This window comes from Cotesia glomerata, linkage group LG6 (assembly GCF_020080835.1).
Source record: "Cotesia glomerata isolate CgM1 linkage group LG6, MPM_Cglom_v2.3, whole genome shotgun sequence".
Classification (NCBI taxonomy): Eukaryota; Metazoa; Arthropoda; class Insecta; order Hymenoptera; family Braconidae; genus Cotesia; species Cotesia glomerata.
In genome coordinates this window covers 3,840,778-3,863,378 of record NC_058163.1, presented here as the reverse complement: position 1 = coordinate 3,863,378, position 22,601 = coordinate 3,840,778, and the positions used below count along the sequence as shown (strand labels likewise).

The window sequence follows — 22,601 nt, the reverse complement described above, 5'->3', positions numbered from 1 at the left end:
TTTTTTTTATGTACTCTGATTAATCTAAAATAATTTTATGTAAAAGATATTAATTTACCGGATTAATTAATTTTCATTTGGAAAATTTAGGTTGAATTTTATTTTTATTTTTTTTTTATTCGAAACAAATCCATCGACTAAAAAAAAATGTTGACGGGAATCGAACCCACAAACTTGTAATTAGTAATTCGGATAAATTTTTAGTAAGATTTATTATAATATTTGCGATAACCTGAAAACTATTGCACACAAAAAAAAATTATAAAGAGATTAATTGATCAGAATTACTCAAAGAACAATTCAAAATTAAAATCAATAAAATCAGATAATAAAAAATAGCATAATTTCAATAACACAAAAGAGTTGCATGAGAAGTGCGTTTTAGAACTAACAAAATTTTTGTAGCTAGTTTATTTCCTACTAATAATTTTCACGAAGCTTTAAATGGGTCATTGGCTGCTTATTGACGCATTATACACTCACAAGTGATACTTGTATCAAGTTCGATGTATGGGAAGTTTAATGTATTCATCGAATCATTGTCTTGAGCTTTTCCAGACTCTCAACCAGCTGCGAGCTGAATCACACTGAGTACAGATGTAAAAAATTCCACTTGAGACTATTCAAGTGTGAATGTCACTGCAGTTGCATATATATCTATATCTTTATATATATGCTGGTAGTTGTTGGGTATTGAGGTATATGAAGTACTTTCCATTGTTTCGTTCAAGTCATTCAGATTTACAAGTGCGGTATAGAGTGTAAGTCCCCTTTGTTTTCACCAGATGGCTTAAAATGTACATCACGGAGTCATTCTGCATGACAAATAATCTCTATTTTAATCTTCGCTTTTACTGTTAAACATTTAAGTATGATTTACAAAAATAAGAAGATTTTAATTTTTATACGTTCGATTTAAGTAAAAAATAGTTTGAAGAGCTGAAGAACATGCTTAAAAAGAAAATCAAACTAAGTAGTAGAAAATAATCTTCAGTGAGTTTTAAATAAAAATAGAGTGATTAAAAAAAATTTATTTTATTGTAAAAAAGAGTGCGGTACTTTTTTGAGTATTTTGATAATGACTCTACTTTAACCAATATTTGTCAATAAAATATTTACAACAATTGTCATCAAGCACCTTACGCTTTTTTTGCTCTACACGGAGAGAAATTTATAGGAACCTTTTTAAAAATTATGGGAATGATTCTTATAATAAAATGATCATTATAGGTATCAATCCTAGGCTCATTATGGGAACCATACCCACAATTTATTGGAAACATTCCTATACAATAATGGAATAGCTTCAATATATTATGGGAATGGTTCCTATAATATTATAGGAATGGTTCCTATGATATTATGGGAATGACGCACATAAAAATAGATAAATGTTTATGTTCATAATAATGTAGCAATCACATCAAAAATATAAAGTAATTATTATATATTTTTTTGCTAATAAATTTTTTTTTTGTAAATAAAAATTGATCTTTCACTAGAGTGAAAAAATTTCTTTTTCATAATTTTTATTCACGTATTTACTTAATCTTAAATTGTTTATTCCAACTCAGTTATTATTGTGTTAGATAATATTGAAAAATATTGTAGCAATTCTAAAGTTTCTCTAATAAAAGGGATATTTTCTCACTATATAATTAGACGAGTAAGGTAGATATGGAAATTCATTGTTTATTTTTACAATTTCATTTTATTTTTAAAACAAATTATTTATTTACAATACATACGTTGAATATTTATCAAATCCACCTTTTGGGTATGTAACTTTTATTGTTTATCTGTACAATATTACTTATTTTACATATTTCAAATGATGTTATTGGGAAGCAAGTAAAATTATCGAAATTACTAATAATTTCAAATGCTTCAAAGTGGTCATCGAAGTCACAAATAACTTGAGTTGTAATGATAAATATCTCAGTATTATTAGGCATCATCACTATAATATTATGGACATGGTTCCCATAATATTATATGAATGATTCCTATAATATTATAGTAATGGTTCCTATAATATTATAGAAATGGTTCCTATAATGTTATAGAAACTATTCCTATATATTATGGGAATCATGCCGATATTACAGTTATAATTATAGGTATCGTTCCTATAATTATAGGAACCATTCCCATAATTATAGTAACATTTCCCAAAAATTATAGGTATAATTCCTATAATTTAAGTAATCGCTCGTAAAATGTTATAGGAAAACATTTGATTAAAATTATAGGAATGATTTCTGTATTTTTCTCTCCGTGTAGAATTCATTTTTTTGTTAATCACTCTATTCTTATTTAAAACTCATTGAAAATTATTTTCTACTTTTTAGTTTGGCTTTTTTAAAACCGTGTTTTTAACTTTTTTAAACAATTATTTATTTTCTACTTTTTAGTTCGATTGACCGTCAAAGCGTGTATTTTACTTTTTCAAACAATAATTTTTGAAATTGTAAAACGTAGGAAAGGTCCCTAGTTGATCCTAACCTCAGCCATATGCTTGTCTCAAAGATTAAGCAATGGATGTCTTAGTAGATGCGTTAGTACTTGGCGTAAGACACTACCGTGTCTTTGGATATAAAAAACCTTAAATCCTGAAGATCCTGGTCAGGATAATGGGACAAACTTATTAAATAATTGTATTGTCATCGGTCCTTGATAAGTGTGCAAAGTTTTTATTTAATCCGACGTTTTGAAATGCCCGAAAATCGAGTCCAAAGATTCCGTTACATTCATAGATACATAGATCCAGGAAAAGCTAATAAAACCGTGTTAAAAATGGAAATATTGAAAAGTTTTTATACATTTTTTGCTTAAAAAAAATTGAGTACCTTTTTTTTCAAAATAATGAAATTAAAAAAATTCAAGAGTCATTTGTATTCCGAACAGCAAACGAGTACAAGGAAGAAAAAAATCTAAATAAAAGTTAAGTTAAATAAAATAAAGGTAAATTGAAACAAAATATAATAATAAAAAATAACCTTATCACAACTTGAGATGAGCGTGTACTCTCGTAGTAACTGGAGGCAAATGAAACTGGTACACCGAATGGAAAGGGCGGAATGAGTCATAGTCATAGTCATAGTTATAGAAAAAAGTACCAGCTCAAAAAGAGCACAAGCGAGAGAGATCCAACCAGGAGTTTTAAAAGTTCATGTCGGCTTTTATATGTTAGATAGAAAAAAAGGGTTATAAAATGCTTTTACGCAAGTTTTCTTTCAACTTTAAATTTCATATATGTATATGTATGTATTGTTACTTTTTTATCACTCACCTGGTGTAATGACATTGTTACACACTTTTTTCATAAAATTTTTCATCTCAGTCTTAATTTTTTTATAATTTTTAATAATTAAATCAAATAATTTGCAGCAATTTTTTTTTTGGCTTTAAACGGTGCTTTGAAAAAAAAACCGCGCTTTTGACATCAAAAACGTCATTTTCAAGATGAAAGTTTAAGAATTAAGCTCTGTTATTGAATTTTTACAAATATAACAAAATTGAATATTATTAAAATTGAATTAATCGACTTATATGATATTAATTTATATTTTTTAAACCAAAAATTTGCACTTTTGACATTCTAATCGCCATTTTCAAGATGAAAGTTTGATAATTGAGCTTCTTTTATTAAATTATGAAAAATATTGACAATCAAATTAGAAAATAAAAAAAAGTTTGGAAAATCCAAAAGTGCACGACTCATAATGCTCATTTAATTATGAAATATAAAAAAAAAAAAAAAAAACTTAAGTCGTTCAAAATTAATTGCCGAAAAAACAGCTGTAGTCGGAAGGTACTGCACAAGCGCCCCTGGTGGAATAAAATGTACATAATATCTATAGATATAGATATATCACCATCCATGTTAATTTTACATGGATATATATAGATAAACAGTCTTGTAGCATTCAGTGACCTACAATCGTCGATTAGAATTAAAAAAAAAAAAATTTAAGTCAAATAATTGATTTTTTCACAAGTTACAGTGATTCCGGGGTTTCATACATGACGGATAGGAAAATTTTTTGACCTATTTTGATGTTTTTTTCCGTTTCTATTGCAGTAAATCAATTTTTAGAAAGTATGTAATTAATCTCCATTAAATTATCTCGACAATAGTATGCAAAATATCTTGATTCCGTGAACTAACAAGGCTATAATACTAAAAATAGTTGCTAAAATGAGGCGAAAAAAATTTTTCGATCGTAAAGCACTCTCCGATGCTTCGCATCATGAGTCGTGCAATACATTATTAGAATTATAACTTTTTTTTGTTTCTAATAATAATTTAAAAAAACAAATTCACGTTTTTAACAAAAAAAAACACCATTTTTAAGATGTAAGCTTATTAATAGAGCTTTGTTGTTAAATTTTCAAAAATATTTTATGTAAAACTTATAAAAAGTAAATTATTAAACTTCTAGCATGTTAAAAATATTATTTTATAAAAAAAGTGCACTTTTAACATAATAAACGTCATTTTCAAGTATAGTGGGGGTACTGACGTCCTTTAGTGGCGCCATCTCTCGGAACTCTCGAGAACTAATCCCCAAATGAGCACCTCAATCACTAAAACCTCATGATTTTTCCCTGCTTCATAAATTTCATAATTTTATAATTTAAAACTGTCTACTTCGACAGAACATCCGCATAAATGAAATTATGGATGTAAAACTATAAATAAAACACAACCGGACATATTTTGGTGAAAACCCGCCGTAATAAATATAACCAGCGTTACTAAATTATAAATCCAACCGCATTTGTATTGAAAACTACAGACATTTATACTATTAATGTATTTCACATGTACAATTTATAACGCATTGTAATAATTTATGACGTTCTACCTTTCGAAACTCCATTAATGCTAATCACATTTTCAATTCAAAGAAAAACACAGTAATAAAATAATATTTCATTTTCTCCATTTAATCCCAGAATTTTTTTTCTTTTATTTCACAAGCGTTGAAAATCACGTGAAAAGGTAAAAATATTTCTCTATAATCCCGTCAACTCTAATTACCCGCTTAAATATTTTTTTTTTTATTTATTTTTAACTTTTTATTCTCTTATTATTGTGTTGACTTTTTTTTTAAAGTTTTATGATGAAAAAAGTTTATGAACTGTTTTAAAAGTAAATATCTTGGAAAGCAAACGAGACAAAAAATAACTAGTGAGGAATTATATTTCCCGGATTATTAAATTGTCGAGAAAAAAAAAGAAACAACCCAACGATTATTACTGTTATTGATTATTGATTTCAATAATGACAATCTTATTTGAAACTTATTCATAAAGACTTAATATGAGACATTTTGCACCGACTAAATTTTGTTATTATTACTTTGAAAATTTTCCACATGCAATTTTTAAAATTTTATTTTTTAATTTATAATTTTTAATTTTTTAATTCTAAAAATAAAAAAAGCAAGACTTGATTTTTTAACTGTAAAGTCTTGAATAAGAAAAATTTGTAATAATTGATAAATTCAAATTTTAATAATTTTTCAAGGACATTTTCTACGAAATTTGAACAAAAAATAAATAGTTAGATATTTATTATTTATTCCAAGGCGATAATTGCCGAATGGCAAATACAAAATTACATATTTAATAATATACAGTACAAATAACGATCTACATTATTAATTTAAACTATTTATTTTAATATTAATTGATTCAGTTTCAATTTATTATTTTTAATTTAGGTTTTGATTCAATTGAGAAAATAATTTGAAATAACAAAAAAAATGGTTATTTTTACTAAATAAAAAAATAAAATTAAACATTTTAGATGTAGCAAGGTGATAAGCACTTCGGCTTCAACATACATGTCAAGTAATTAAACTACACTTGACAAATTGTTAGAATTTAAGATAAGTAATAATGTTAATTTCAAAATGATACTCTTCTTATTGATCTCAAATACTAAAGATGTTTGAATTATAGTGCAAACTGTTTAATTATGACTAAGTAGTCTGAAGTTATCCGACCATACTAAAATAACCCCTAATTGTTACGGTTTCTTAAAATGTCTTTTATTTTACACGTTTTAAGCGCAAGCGCAAATATATGTTCTATTAACCGAAAAATCGAAATCTCAATGATTTGTCTGAATTTATCAAAAATTTTTTTAATCGATTACTTGCTATTTTTACGTAAAAAAGTCGTTTTAATGGCTTATGCTGCGGATTTTTAAAGTTTTTTGTCGGGGTAAGCACAACTTTATAAAAAATCAATTTTTCAACTCTATTTATTTTTTAATCTCCTCATCTGCCTTATAGGAAGTTGTGGAATTAAAATTACAGCTTAATATTGTTTTTTTTAATCATAATTAATTTATTTCGGCTGGCAGTTAGATAAATTTAGTGTCCTTTGAGCAGCCATATTATGACCCAGATTTTACTTTTTGTATTTGAGTATTTTGGTTTATTTTTATTAATTGTTTAAATATTAATAGAAACAATTATTATGATTATTGCGGTGATTATTATTTAATTATTGTATTTATTTAGTTAATAATAATATATTGTTGTTACCAAAGTTGAATAAATTAGAAATTTAAGAGTGTGAGGAATTATTTTGAAGCCGAGCAGAATTTAGCGAGCAAAAGAAATTAATTGTAAAAGAAATTAAAAGACTGGGAAAATTTTTCTAAGTTCCGAACAAGATTAAGTATGGGAAAGCGACGAATGGATATATAATGAAAGACATGACGATTATTATTTTGTGAGAAATAATTTAGGTAAGCGAAAATTTTATAAGTCCCAAGCAAGATTTAGTATGGGAAATCGAAGAATGGATAGAGAATGAAAGAAATTACGATTAAAATAATAAAGAATTGTGAATTTGACGAAACGAATGGATGGATAATGAAAGAAATGGCGATTAAAATAGAAAATAATTTTGTGAAAAATTATTTGTAGAATAAAAACTTAGAATTATTTTGACGATCGTTGAGCTTGCGCGAGCCTCGATAGATGGCAAAGATGTTTCGTTTGTAGTGATGATACAAAAATATGTTAAGTTCCGTTTTGAAAATAATTTTGACAAGCAATTCTTTCTCAGGAGAATTACTCGGGTGAAAACTCTTCACCAAGTAATTCTAGAGGATGATACTCTACCTGGAGTCTGAACAAGGCCCAGGTAAGTATCGTGGACCGACCGGATGAAAGTACGACTCCCCGTGCCGAAGCCTTCAGCTGAGGTACGGTAGGAAATTATAAGCTGTGTAGGTGGGAGCGAGGAGGATAGTCTCCACTTGCTCTCAGGGTAGAGTTTAGGACCCTCAGCGATGACGGCTAGTCGCCCTGAGGGGGGGGGGGGTTTATTGGGAAACTAGTTAGTATTTTTGTAGACCGCGTTTTTGAGTTTGAACCGTGAATACCATCGTGTATGTTTAGATAGAAAGTTTCTATTGTATTAGTGTATATTGCTTATATTTTTTCTTGGTTTTGAACCACGTTAATGATTTTGAACCGCGAATATGTGTGAAAAGAATGTTCTAATGTATTGTTTATATTCTTTAATTTGCGTATTTGTTTATATCGTTTATTAACATGATCAGGCCAATAAAGAGGTTTCCTTTTTCTTTGATTTATTTAAAATCAAGTGTTTTGTTTATATTTTGTTATTTATAATGTGATCCCCGTTTATGACCCTGGACTCCGGCGAGCAAATTTCGAGCCGGGGATTAATTAGATTATTTTATTTGAAAATCTGGACGTTACAATATAGAAAAATTAATTTGTAAATAGAGCTTTAAGACAGCTGATACTATACATAGAAAGAAAAATTTCTTGAGTGGAGAATAAAATTCTTGGCTCAAGAAAATTTTCGGGTGCCTGAAGGAAGACCCAAGTTGTGTTGGCCGAAGTAAAAATTTTTCTTGAAATTCTATTCTTGGTGGAAGTCATTTTTTCTTAATTCAAATTGTCATAAATACTTGAAACAATAAATTTTTATATTTGATCAAGATTTTTAGATACTTTAGGGAAGCAGCGCCACTTACTTCAGCTGAAAAAAAAATTTTCTCACCTTGAGAAAATTTTTCTCTTGAATATTTGATACCCATTTTATGATATTTTAGCGTACAATTATACATATTAAATGAAAAAAAATGATGAAATATTATTTGATCTTCCCATTTGACATGTTAATCAATAAAAATATTAATGAAAATTTACTTCTATCTTTATATTTAATTTTTTGGAGCAAGAAAGAAATTTTCTCAAGACACGAAAATTTACTTCTATCAAGAACTAAATTTTTTGGAGCAAGAGGCTGAATTTTCTCAAAACAACAAGATTTTCTTGACTCAAATAAATTTTCTTGGATCAAGATACGTATTTCTTAAACCAAGAGAATTAATTTTGTTGGGATAAGTGAAATTTTTTGTGTCAAAAAAAACATTTTTTTTCGCTCAAGAAAATAATTAAGAAGAAAAATATTTTCTTGTAATTTATTTGTAATAAACTTACTATTAAAATTATTTTTTAATTTATTCTTATAGTGTACAGTAGATAATTATTTGTTTTCTTCCGACGTTTGATGTGAAATTGAAATAGCAGAAAATAACATTAATCAATCATTATTTAGGTTGGTTTTATTACAAATAAAGCTCCGTTTCTCCTACTTTCCCCACCACCAATTTCGAACTCTGCTACGAAGAATCTGAGCTACATAAAAATGCTATTAAGGAGGTCCTTTCGCCGCCAATGTAAAATAAAAAATATTAGATTATGAGTAAATTTAATTTTTTTCTAATAGTTAAGCTCCTTATTTATCTAATAGTGAGGTTTAAATTATACTTTACCGGACAAATTTTTGAAAAAATAAAATTTTTAAATGTTAGTATTTGCTCAGAGTCTTACGAGAAAGTCACACGTTTGCAGTATTTCTCAAATTATACTATCAGTCATGGATTAGATGAAGTAAAAAAAAACTAAAAATTAGATTTTCGAAATATTCAGATTTCTTTTTTTGCAATAAAATATATCAGTTACCGAGATATTTATTAAGAAATTAATATTTAAAAATCACAAAAAATTCTCAAGTAAGCTACAATAAAATGTAGTCAAAACATTTGGCAACGTTGCGTAGCGCGCGAGCTTCAGACCATTCAATAAATTCAAACTAATTTATTTATTAACACTGGCTGCGTTCAAGTTTGCTAAGTTCTTGTAGATCTTAGTATATCTTGTAACAACAAGTTAAAGTAACTATATTATTTTTTTAAAAACTCTATAACAAAACAATGCAAGGTATATTTATTTAAGTGTGTCTAAAATTAATTTTTTGGTAGATAAAGTCAGTCCTGCTCAGAACTTAGTAAACCCGAACGCAGCCTCTGACTGCAAAAACTTAAACGTGGTTAAGGTTATATTGTGCAAATGAAAATGTAAACAACCGAAGTACAGCGTTGCCAAATCACGGACAGGTTACTAGCAGCTGATTTGAAAGAGTCAAATTAATTTTTGTATTTAACTTTTTTTTTTTTTTTTTTTTTTTTTTTTTCAAAATTTCAACGATTAATGCCTCATATACTATTTATTATTTAATTTTAGGAATTTTGATGGATTTTTTATTTTAATTTATCGTATATTGACTAATACAATTGTTTTGACTCAACTGGAGCGAAAGGACTTCCGTAAGTAAAAATTTACTTTATCGGAGTGTAAATAAAAAAATTATTTTAAAAAATTTGGATATCCTCACTCGCTTAAAAAAATAAAAAATTGAATAAAATAAAATTATTGACATTGTAACTTTATCAGTTTTTAATTACCGCGACACCCGACGAAAAGTTCAAAGCTTTGATCTCCTATATTCCCGTTTATTTTTTCATAAATGAAAATATCCGGAGTATGAAGGTGAAATATTGTATACAAATTCTGTCTTCTATAATTACAGGAATTTTTTCAGCAACACGTTGTTGTTGATTTTTTTAATTTCGCGGAGAAAAATAAACCCGACATTTTATAGCGTTGAAATACTTTTAATAGAAACTAAAAAACAACAGCGAGTAAAATACCAGAGTGGTGTATTGTATGTTGTATATTGTTCATTATATATTGTATAATAATAAGAGAAAATGACAGGAATAAGTTTATAATGGATCGGTATATTGTAAAGCTTTTAATGCGTTACCGATCATTATCTACTTGTTCTTCTTTTTTATTGTCTTGGACACTATATTTACTTTATTCATTTTTTCACCTTCAAGTAGAAAACATTTTTGACGATGACTTAATAATCATTTCGAATTACAATCTACATTTTTAACTTTTTTTTTTCAAGTGACAAATGCATTTTTTAAGTGATATTACTGAAATCCATCACGAAGATGCGCGCGCATCGCACCGGCCATTTTGTTTACAAGCTCCATGAAGAGATTAACGGAAAATTGAGATATTTTTTATTTTTCATGCAGATTTTGATGAAATAAAATTTCTTTTTGAAAAAATGTTGAAGGCTACTTTAAAGGTGTCAATTTTTATTAATTTCTTTTACTGAAACATTCCTAAGAATTTTCTCATTTAATTATTGCAATCAATTTTTCTGCAAGCGAAAATAAAGTAATTGTAAAATGATAATTTTTTTTTGTGGTAAGAAAAGCTCCGTACGAAAAAAAAATTGCAGTCTTAAATAAAAGCTCGAATATTGCAGAGTGGACAATTTTTAATTTATTTTATCTTCGAAATGAAATTTACTCTCAGGATTTAATTATTACAAATAAAATTAATTTTTTTATTGCAAATAAGAATGGTTAGTAGTTTGAAGTCACAAAATGCGTATTCATCAAACTTTTTTTTTGTTTAATATCAAAAACTGCATATTTCAAAAAAATTAAATTAATATTTTTTTAATATCTACAAATAGCTATTTTTTAATTAAATTTTTGACTAAATGATTAGAAATACGGAAAAATGATCCTTTCTTTATAGATAACTTAATATTCTAAAAAATATCTTTTACAGTTTTTTTTTCTAAATTTTCAATATTTTAGCCGGAATTTCTAATTTTAGTCTCAAAAATAATTTATGTTATTAATGTATTCTAAAAACTTATCTGGTGATTTTAAAATTAAAATTCTGACTCAACAGTTAAAGATATAGAAAAATTGATAAGGACCTTTTCAATAAAAAACATAATCTTCCCCAAAAAGAAGTCTGATAATTTTTTTTCGTATCTTCAATATTTAAGCTAAAATTTCATTTTTTTAAACTATAGACTTCAAAAGTTTGATGAAGCAAATTCTTAAGGTAGTACGAGCGCTAGGCGGGGTGAAGAAAGCTATCGACTCTAGCGCGATAAGGGGAGAGCAGTAACCATATGATTTCTCTCAATCTATAGATATACATTTAACATTGGCTAATGGTGACATTTATTTTTCTTTCAGTTAATTCTCTTTAATTCGTCGGGCAAGTGTAAATTTTTTTAAATTAAATTTATCACTGAAATATTTAATTTCATCGATAAGTTTTTTAAAAATATTTACCGACAGTTTTACGAGAAAAATACAGAAATGTATCAATGTTCGAAGGTTACCCCATAAGACCAGTGTTAAATTGCTCAACTTTAAAGTTAATTATTTATTTAAATAATCGGGGAATCTCCTTCAAATTTTCAGAATTTATTTAGACATATTTAAGCCTTTTATCAAAAGTTGCCTTGATGCTCGTACTACACGGAAAAAAATTTCTGGGAAAATTTACGATTCAACTACACTGAGAAAACAGTTTGTTTGGCTCAAATGCGCAGATTTATTTGAAATAAATTAAAAATATGTATTTAATGTTAACAAATTTCTTCCATTCAAATATATATTACTTTGAATCAAATACTACTTCGTTTTGGTTTATTTAACTGAATCGACTCATTTATTTCATTCAAATAAAGATTTGTTAACTATTAACAAATCTCACTTTAAGTAAATTACGCCTGGTGCCGCTGCGGTCGCCACTGTTATTTCTCGACGTGATTTGTAAAAAGTAAATAATGAGAATTAACTCATTTTACAAATGTGTTTGTTTAATTTTTATAGAAATAAATAAAATAAAAAAAAAAAATATATATATATATATATATATATATATATATATATATATATATATGCTTAGACAAATATATGTATTGGAATAGTTAACTATCATAGACATTAATAATTATGATGCTGAAGTTAGCAGACATCTGTCAATTTTTTTAATCCACAGATTCAGTAGAATCTGGCGCCAAGTTCCGTTCCAATCCGTTGTCAACGGAGCGCCAGACTACCGACTATGTTTACTGTAAGCAGAACGGTATTTTGAGGTTGCAAAATTTTAATTCTACGATACTTTTTTTTTCTAAATTGTATATTATAACAGTAATTCATACTTTATTTACTGTTATTAATAAATTATATTCACTTATAACAATTAATCTACTTGAAATTACTAAATTTAATCAGCACAAACTATAGCAACGCAAAAATTTCGATCCTGACTTTTTTTCGATGGGCAAAATGATCTGCCACAGACTAAATAATTCGAGAATGCATAGTAATCCTTCATTAGATGGGAAACTACTCTCTAAATCTGAAACAGTGAAAATCACTGGAAATTAGTGGTATATTCACTATTTCACAGTTATAAGTATACCACTTGGTATACTTATAGCTGTGAAACAGTGAAATTCCACTGATTCATTTTAAGAGAGTACAGTTAAAAAAATATATTTCACAGCTTGCATCTACACCCGCCAGGGTGCGCTGGAATTATTTTTACATAAACTAGCTTCAAGAGGATAGTTTGCTATAAAAAATGCAGCCAACGCGAGATTTAAGTTAGTACCAATTGTAAATTTTTATTATAATTACAAAGAATACTAAAATCTGAACAAAAACAGTTTCACTGTAAAAAAATCGCGCCAAGTCCACGTTCATAAAACTATTAAGAAAAAAAAATTTGTTTTTTTCTTTACAAAAAGATATAAAATAAAAAAATTAAAAAATCCAAATAACCGATATGATTGTTTATGATTTTCGGAAATTAAAAAAAATTTTGTTGTAAATTTAAAAATTTTAAAAAAAATTTTGGAACGTACTTGGTGTGCGTCATTGTGTATTTCAATTTTTTTAAAGTCTAGTAAATAGATTTTACGAATTTCATTAAAAGTATTAAAATATTTTACAACCGCGCACACTAAATACATTACAAATTTTTTTTTTTAATTTTTAAATTTACAACAAAATTTTTTTTAATTTCCGAAAATCATAAACAATCATATCGGTTACTTGGATTTTTTAATTTTTTTATTTTGTATCTTTTTGTAAAGAAAAAAACAAATTTTTTTTTCTTAATAGTTTTATGAACGTGGACTTGGCGCAATTTTTTTCACAGTGAAACTGTTTTTGTTCAGATTTTTATTACAGATCAACGATAAAAAACATATTTAAAAAAAAAATTTGCACTTGAAATTTTTTTTTAATTTTTAGACGTGGAATTTTTTAATTAAAATTTTATTATTATAAAAGTCCTAAAAATTGACAGATGTCTGTTAATTTATGAAAATTAAGTTAGCCGACACCTAAAAATTTTTAGAATTTTTTTTATTGAAAAAATTGTTACAAAAGAAATTTTTTATTAAAAAACTTCATTCGTAAAAAACTTGAAAAATTATAAATGCAATTTTTAAAAAATATTTTCTAGTTCAAATTTAATAAATAAATAAAAAAATTAAAAATTAAAAATGCGACTAACTTTAGTATTATTGTTTATTACAGTATAATTAATAATTCCAAAAGAAGTGCCCATTTAACCCCAAACGTTCGATATGTCTACTTTTACTACTTTCTTAACCTAAAACTAAAAATCATTGCTTTGAGTATATTCAAACATACCATTTATTTATAGTTAACAAATCTGATTTGGTTGAAATATATCATTGTTAGCACCTAAGAAATTTTTGTTAACTATAAACAAATCTGGATTTCATTCAAATATACTGTAACTTTGTCTCAAATAAATCAATTTATTTGTATCAAATAAATATTTCTTGTGATATTTAAATAAAAGATTTATTTATAGTTAACGAGCTTCATTTCATTTAAATGAACTGTTTCCTCAATGTATTTTAAAGCTGGACAATACTTTCATTACTATTAATTATCAAATATTTTAGAAGAAAATTTACTATTTATTCAAGAAATTTTACATCTTACGATTAGAAAAAGTACGATATTACTATTATAAAAAGTAAGAGATTCAAATTTCCAGTGCTGCCTCTGTATCTTTCCAATAGAACTATAATAAATTTTACAATAGTTGAATTGTAAAGTTCATAAACACATATTGTATAATTTGCTCTATAATATTCGACTTTTTAAGTCTCTCGCTAGTATTGTTTGTTGGATAAAATTTTCAATAGTAAATCGTAAAAATTACTAAATGAAAAGTATAGTCCCCCGCTACTATTTCATTCAATAAAAATTACGATAGTAAAATAGTAAAAATTCCTTCAATTTTCTTTCCGTGTACCTTAATATTTACAAAAAATTACATCATTATTTTTTTTTTAATCTCAAGAAGTAGTTTTTTTCATTTTTTGATAAATTCTCTTTATAATAATTGATTTATTCAAAAATTAAAAAAATTGCCATAAGTCAGTCAATTTCAATAAAATTTAATTAATTAATTTTTAGCTAATTAAACGTAGTAATAATTTTTTTTCAGCTAAATAAAAATTTATTTTAGTGTAAAAACTCCGTCCTCATATGTTTCTCAAATAAAAATCCATATTAACTCCACTAAAAAAAAAAAAAATTCCGGGTTTACTCCGTACTTATTTTTTCACTCCGAATTTTTCCTAGTTCTAAATAAAATTTCAGTTTTAAAATACTGAAAAATTCGACAAATATAATTATATTACTTCCTTAAAATGGTAATTTCTCAACTGTTTGTTTTTTCTTTCTATCTCTATTTAATCTCTCCCATCAATTAAAATGTTTTAATTTAAATACAATTGAAAAATAATTAAAATCCCTAAACCCAAGCAGCGGACAAAAAGTACTGGCTTTTTTTCTCGAAAAAAAAAAATCTTTACACAGCAAAGCAATATATGAACCCTTTGGAGTAATTTTTTCCAATGATATAATAGTTTCTCTTGGTTTATATGACCAAACAGGATCGTTGGAGCATTTCAAATGAAATTTCATAGTATGGACACGCGCATGGTTCCAGGCAACACGACAAGAACCCACGTAACATCTGCCGCTCGCATCGAGTTTTTGCAATAAACCTCCTCTCTATATACATATATGTACACCCGTGCACATATATGAAAATATATACACACATATTTTATTCCTTTTTATCTGGTACACACTCTTTACGCTCACAATACAGCTCACCCGGTCATTTTCCTCTTCTTCGCATTGAAATTATACCAAACGACAGAATGAAGAGGTACCAAAAAAATGTTTGTTTTCCAAATGGAAATAAACACTAAAAAATGGGAATGTCACCCTCGGCTGTTTTAAAATTAATAATTAATAATTATAATTGTAAATTAACTTTCTATGAAATTATTCCGGTTAATTGAAAAAATGTTGGACGTTTTAATTTAGAGTGAATTGATAAGATCTAGGATTATCAACAGGTCCACGTGGGGCTAGCGTATTCATTGGCAGACTTCCAAGGATTATCATTTTAAGAAATCCACAAGTTTTTTTTCTTTTGTTTCTTTGCCAACAGCGGGATTAATTTGAATATTTATGTAAGCTGATTGCGGGTCTTTTTGTATAATTACTTAAACTTATTCCATTCCTTTTTTTGCCGACGGATTAATTTTAGGAAATTGTTTTAGTTTAATTACGACTTGTTCCGTGAATTTTTTTTTTTTTTTATGTCAATTTAGTGAATGTTACGGGAAAAGATTAGTAGTATTCTTAAATTTTTTTAATTTTATAATTTCTAATATTATTCCGAGGCAGAAATTTTTTTTTTGTTGGATTATTAATTTTTTAACTTCTTGTTGAATTAAATCTAAAAAATTGACATTTTTTTATATGCTTAAGATTGAGCTTAAAATGTTTTAATTTGACTATTTTCAATTTTTACCGATTTTTTTTTATCTTTTTATCAAAATTTATCGAAAATCTGCCGCTAGAACAGAATTTTGCGGTTTAATGTTGGCAATAATACCGGAGATGACGTACATAGATGGCGCGTTAAAAAACCCCGAAATTTAAAATAATATAAATGAAAACAAAAGATTTTAACTTTTAAAACTCATCTAATGCAATTTAAAATAATTGATTTACTTTTTAATGTAAAAGAAATATTTTTCTACCCTCATTAATATTTTTTTTAATTAAAAATTCTAAACTACGATAAAATTAACATTACAATGAATTTTTATTTCCAAGTAAATTATGTTGAATAGATTATTAATTAAATTTATCACTCCTAAGAAATTTTTTTGCAAGCAAACAATGAAAATTTTCTAATAAAATATTCAATTTGTTTTTAAATGAGGAAATTATGATTGAAAAAAAATTATTTTAAGTAATTTTTTTCACACTATTTCTTATATAAAAATTTTTTATAATTTCTGGCTCTAAAAAATTTTATTATATTAATTTACTTGTTTCAATTAATATGTGTAAAAATAGTCCGTTAAAAAACCAATTTCCGACCACAAAATTCCGTTAATTATTGAAAAATAAAAACCCCAATAAAAAAATTTATTTATTAAATTGCTTGCCCCACTTTTAACCTCAGTTTGTATTAATTACACTTTTTATCACTTTAATATAATTAAAAACCAAATAATTACAACCCACAAAAATTGAAAAAACAGCACTAGACACTATTTATATTTCCATTAAATCAATGACAATATCAACAGGTATCTCCTGAAAATTATAAAAAATTTTTAAACGAACACATTTACGAAATAATTTATCGAATCCGAACTGAAAAATTTCACCTCCACTTTTGTAAAATTGAAAAATACCAAAATTTAATTAATTTCTAAATACTAAAACTTACCTCCGGAAAATTGAGGACACAACACTGAATTTATTAACAAATTTCATTCGATAGAATATTTTCCCGATCGTATTTTCGGAATACGGAGAATAACAGAGCGCGATTCAACTCGTGAAGGTGTCGCGCCGCGACTGTATCACAATTGCAACCCTCTTGTGCACTTACCCTCTCGTAAACTCAGGTCTGATAACGGCGCGCCCCTCTACTGAGCCAGATCCAAAGTTTCTCTCGCTGCGCGAAGCCCCTCCATTTTCTTAGCGACAAATATAATGGCTTTTAAGTTGACTAAAGTTACTTTCAAAACCTATTATCAATTGCTATTGTCAATTACTTTATAGCTTGTTTGATTTGTTGCGTGGTGGGTGAAAAAAAGAGGGAAAAATTCGGATTTGTTGAGATAAGTACAAAGAATTTTTTCGATTCGAGATTTTTAATTAAAATTGATTCTACTGTCGGTAAAGAAGAGATTGATATAGTTCTTACATTAATATTTTATCGGAAAATGGGCTGTAACTCCTGAAATATTTTTCTGGAAAAATTCTAAGACCAAAATTATAGATTGGAAAATTTCCAACAAAATACGTTTATGTTTGGTAGGGTTACCTTTGATATTTTAAGGAGGTTCGAGCGTAACTTATGAGTCAAAATGATGTTTAAAATTTTTTTTACTTTCATTCTTCCCAATATTCGTCAAAATTCTTTATCTTAATTTAAAATAATTTGAACAATTTAATAATTGATGATTTTTGTTTATTTAATAAAATAAAGTAATAAAATGACTTTCGTATTTTTTACTTGCCGGATTCAATAAACAGATTTGGCAACAGCGCGTTTGATTATACCCATTACAAAGACGTGCATGAATGTGTGAGTTAAATATTTCTCTCTCTGTAACTATATTTCTATCCTTTTCTTTTTTCTCAGCTGTTGACGCTACGTTGCCAAATCTTTATTCGAATAAATAGCTGACGATAAACGAGTCAAAAATTTAACTTTAAATATTTCAAAAATTATATCGGCAATGTATTATTATTAAATTTTTTTTATATTTTACAATAATCCAAATTTCTTGTGTATAGTATTGTATTCGTTAAAGTTGAGTGGTTAATATTGAAAAAAATAATTAAAGTCTCGACTAAAGTTTGTCCGCCATAAGAGCCCGTGTATAAGGAGATAAAAAATGTGATTTTTGAAATTTAATATCTCAGTAACTAAGCGGTGAATCTTTTTAAAATTTTGGATTTAGATAAATGACGTATTTATTTATACGTATACTTAATTTCAAAGCTCAAAGTTGGAAATTATTTTTCACATTGGATTCGCTCGAACCTCCTTAAACTATGAAAAATTTGTGAAAATAATGCCTTTTCTTAGTTTAATAAAACAAATTTTAATATTTAAAAAAGATTCGCTTGAACCTCCTTAAGAGATATAGTAATTAAAGTAAGATTCTTATAAAGAAAAATTAAAAACTAGTTAGTTTAAAACTGGCGATAATTCCTAAAATATTGATTTTAGAAAAAAATAATGATACAGAAATTGAAGCTTATAAAATTTCCAATAAATAATGTTTTTGTCTTATGAGGTTATCTCCAATATTTAAAAAGATATATTAGTTTAATAGATTAAAATCTGATAATTTTTCTAAAGAATAATAAAAATTCACTGAGCAAACTTTAAATTTACCTTGTTCAATATTAAAACGTCAATGCTAGAGATTTAAGTAAATAGATTATAAATATAAAAGTAAATATAAATTTTTTAGTTGGTCCTCTGGTTATCAGAATCATAAAGATGTATTACAGCTAGAGGATCTCTTTTTACACACATCCTTCAGCGCAAGTCATAAATTATGCATTACGGAACAATTTTCGCTGGCGCAACTTGTGCTCGGAAAACACCGAGTTTGTCAAACTGCCATCGGCTCTTTTTTGCCGTCCTATTATTCTATTACCTCTTTTAACTTCTATATATATATATATAAAGAAATTTATTTATTTATTTACCGTTATTTATTGCCATTATTATTTACGTTCTTAAGCAGAAAGACAAATACTTTTGAGTATTATTTTCCAGAAATCTTCTTTGTATCATAGATTTATCAAAGTCCCTTATTCCGTAACAACAACCACAGTTGAGCGGCTTTGTTACAACCTCTATACAACTGCAACCTACATCATATTCTTGTTCCTCAATTGTACCAACAGTGTAACTGGAGAAAAATAGAAAACTAACGTCACTCGCCTGTTAGACACGCGTACCGCAATGTCTATCCAGACACTTAAAATATTAAGGGAAATACTTTTAGTTACGTATTGCACGCCTCAAAAAAACTATCTAATAAAAAATGACAGAAATTGACCGTACAAAAAATTTATATCAGGATATAAAAAATTTAAGTTTATCGAATTTCGTTACTTTTTAAGGAGGTTCGAGCGAATCGAATGTGAAAAATAATTTCCAACTTTGAGCTTTGAAATTAAGTATTCATCTAAATAAATACGTTATTTATCTAATCCCAAAATTTTAAAAAGATTCACCGTTTAGTTACTTAGATATTAAATTTCAAAAATCACATTTTTTATCTCCTTATACACGGGCTCTTATGGCGGACAAACTTTAGTCGAGACTTTAATTATTTTTTTCAATATTAACCACTCAACTTTAACGAATACAATACTATACACAAGAAACTTGGATTATTGTAAAATATAAAAAAAATTTAATAATAATACATTGCCGATATAATTTTTGAAATATTTAAAGTTAAATTTTAAGTTTTTGACTCGTTTATCGTCAGCTATTTATTCGAATAAAGATTTGGCAACGTAGCGTCAACAGCTGAGAAAAAAGAAAAGGATAGAAATATAGTTACAGAGAGAGAAATATTTAACTCACACACTCATGCACGTTTTTGTAATGGGTATAATCAAACGCGCTGTTGCTAAATCTGTTTATTTAATCTGGCAAGTAATAAATACGAAAGTCATTTGATTACTTTATTTTATTAAATAGTTCAACTTATTTTTAATTAAAATAAAGAATTTTGAAGAATATTGGGAAGACTGAAAGTAAAAAACATTTAAATATTATTTTGACTCATAAGTTATGCTCGAACCTCCTGAAGATTATTTCTCTATAAATTAATAATTTTCACTCTTTTGTACTGCAAAAAATAGAGACTTAGATCGAGTGAGTGAAATAAAGCGATCAGCTGACTCGCTCAAGAAAATCACACTAGCGCCGCCCACGGGACGCCTCGGAACTATTTGTAGGTTCGTATAGAGATTTTGATCTGAAAAACATCCGAGTTCAGAGTTTTTACACTAAGATAAAATTTTAATTGGTAAAACAAGTTATAAATCTAAATTTACTAACAAATACTTCTAGTAATTTATCTCAAGAATAACTTTTGAAGTATTAATTAGATTTTTTAACCCTTATGTTAATAACCGGGTACCCGGGTACCCACCGCAGTGTATTTATCTGAATAACTTAAAGAAAATTCAATATTTTATCTTAAGCTCTCGAATCGTCGTTTTTTAACTCAAAAGAAAGTTAGTTGTGAGTGCATTTAATTAATTTATTTTTTATTTTTTTTCAAATTAATCTTAAACTGTAAAGTTGGTTATTAACATAAGGGTTAAGAAAATTTAACTGGAATTTTGGACCAAATTTACATTAGTATTATTTTGTTTTCAAGATTTGCTGTTAAATTCCATAAAAAGTTGAAAATAATAGATGATTAACATTACTACGTTTAATTAATTAAAATTAATAACTCAAGTGTTTTTGAAATTGATAAATGGCAATTTTTATAATTTTTAAACAAATCAATTATTATAAAGAGAATTTTTCAAAAAATTCTACTTATAGAGATAAGTACTTTTAAAATCTATGATTTAAAAAAATGAAATTCTGGCTTAAATATTAAAAATTTGGAAAAAAACTATGAAAGATATTTTTTAAAATATTAAATTTTCGATAAAAAAAAGGTACTTGTTAATTTTCTTCATCTCTAGCCGTAAAGTCAAAATTGTATATATTAAAAATAATATTTTTAAACAAATGATTTTTTTTCTCGATTCAAAAATAATTAAGAACTCTTTTCACGGATTTCTTTTTAATAATATAAATAAAATTACTGTCAAAGTGAATTTCAATCCCGAAGAATTCCCAAAAATCCTCTAGCCTATAAATTTACGACAATATGCAGCCGATTGATAATAAGCAATATCATTGCCTAAATTAATATTCACGTCTCCAAAGGAGCCGACCGGTAATCTAGGCATCATAAAATTAATATGTCCTTTGATCAGATCATCAGCCGTACAAGTGTCTTAGCAGCTTTTACCGAGCTTTGATGGTACCGAGCACCAAACTGCAAATATGAGTAAGTGCATGAGCTTACTATAAGCTCTTCAACTTCATTGTTCCTTGTACGCTATTCTCTCGAGGTGCATTAAATAAATATCATTTCGATAATGCAATAATTGCTCTAGTTCAATTCAATCTAGTCATTAAATTCATGACTCTATTTTATTCAAGAATTTTTAATTAAATATTGTTATTGTCTTACCTTCAATGGATCCGCCATATTCTGTCCCTGGTTCTTTGCTTTATACATTCTTGATAAGAAACACAATAAGATATGAAATTAAACTCAATCTGAAACAGAAATTATTTTTTATCAGTAATTAATTTGAAATTTTTGCGGTATAATAATCAATTTTATAAAATCAAATATTTCTCCCGTAATCTTTTGATCCTTTTCAATAAATCCGAGCGTTATTAAATATAACTGAATAAAAAAATGAAAACTCGCGTAATAAAATATAGTGGGTACTAAATAAAAGTGGTTAGCCTGAGGCATTAAACTATCAATCGCTTAACAATGTCATAAAAATTGAAATTTTATATTTTAGTGAAACGTAAATCATGTTTGATAAATTCTCGAATAAATCCACGGCAAAAGTTCTGTGGATTTATTTATTTTTTTATTTTTCGTCCGTGGCTTTTATTTTCCAAATATTTTTAATTAAATATGAAACGGTGCAATTATTGTTTACTTTATTTGGGTTTGAAAGATAAACAACAAATTTTTGTTACCGACTAAAGATAATTGACTGTAAATAATTCAAGTCTACGTTACCGATTGACGATAAGATTTTATCAGTCAAGAATATTAAAATCAAGAAAATTTTTGGATCAATTTTATCAGCGAATTTTAAAGAATTTTTTGAAATAAAAAGTTAAGACCAACTTTATTAAATAAATTGGTGGAAAATTGATGGTTCTTATCTGTATTATTATAAGAGATTCCTATCTATATAGTCACTCATCACGATATCTCGGGAACCAACAGACCTAGAAACTTGAAATTTGGTAGGAATATTAGTTTTGCTATGTAAAGGTCAGCTGAGAATGGATTTTAAGAAATTCCTCCCCCAAAAGAGTTTGCGGGGGCGTTAACAATAAAAAAATTCCCGTTTTTAAAATATAGCTCCTATCGACTCCAAATTTGATAGGAATCTTCTGTAAGAG

At 26.7% G+C, this 22,601-nt stretch overlaps 1 protein-coding gene across 3 annotated transcripts in view; it reads right to left on the bottom strand.

Annotated features, from left to right (window-relative positions):
- Positions 1-22,601, bottom strand: part of LOC123268150 (lachesin) — a 260,262-nt gene that overhangs the window by 133,995 nt on the left and 103,666 nt on the right. For 2 of the 3 annotated variants that reach the window (XM_044733035.1, XM_044733036.1), the window contains exon 2: positions 21,637-21,725. In XM_044733035.1, the coding sequence (XP_044588970.1) occupies positions 21,637-21,684 (48 nt within the window). In that variant the 5' untranslated portion in view covers positions 21,685-21,725. Of the gene's footprint in view, positions 1-17,057; positions 17,220-21,636; positions 21,726-22,601 lie in introns of those variants that run through there. The other variant, XM_044733037.1, reaches the window with a different exon arrangement.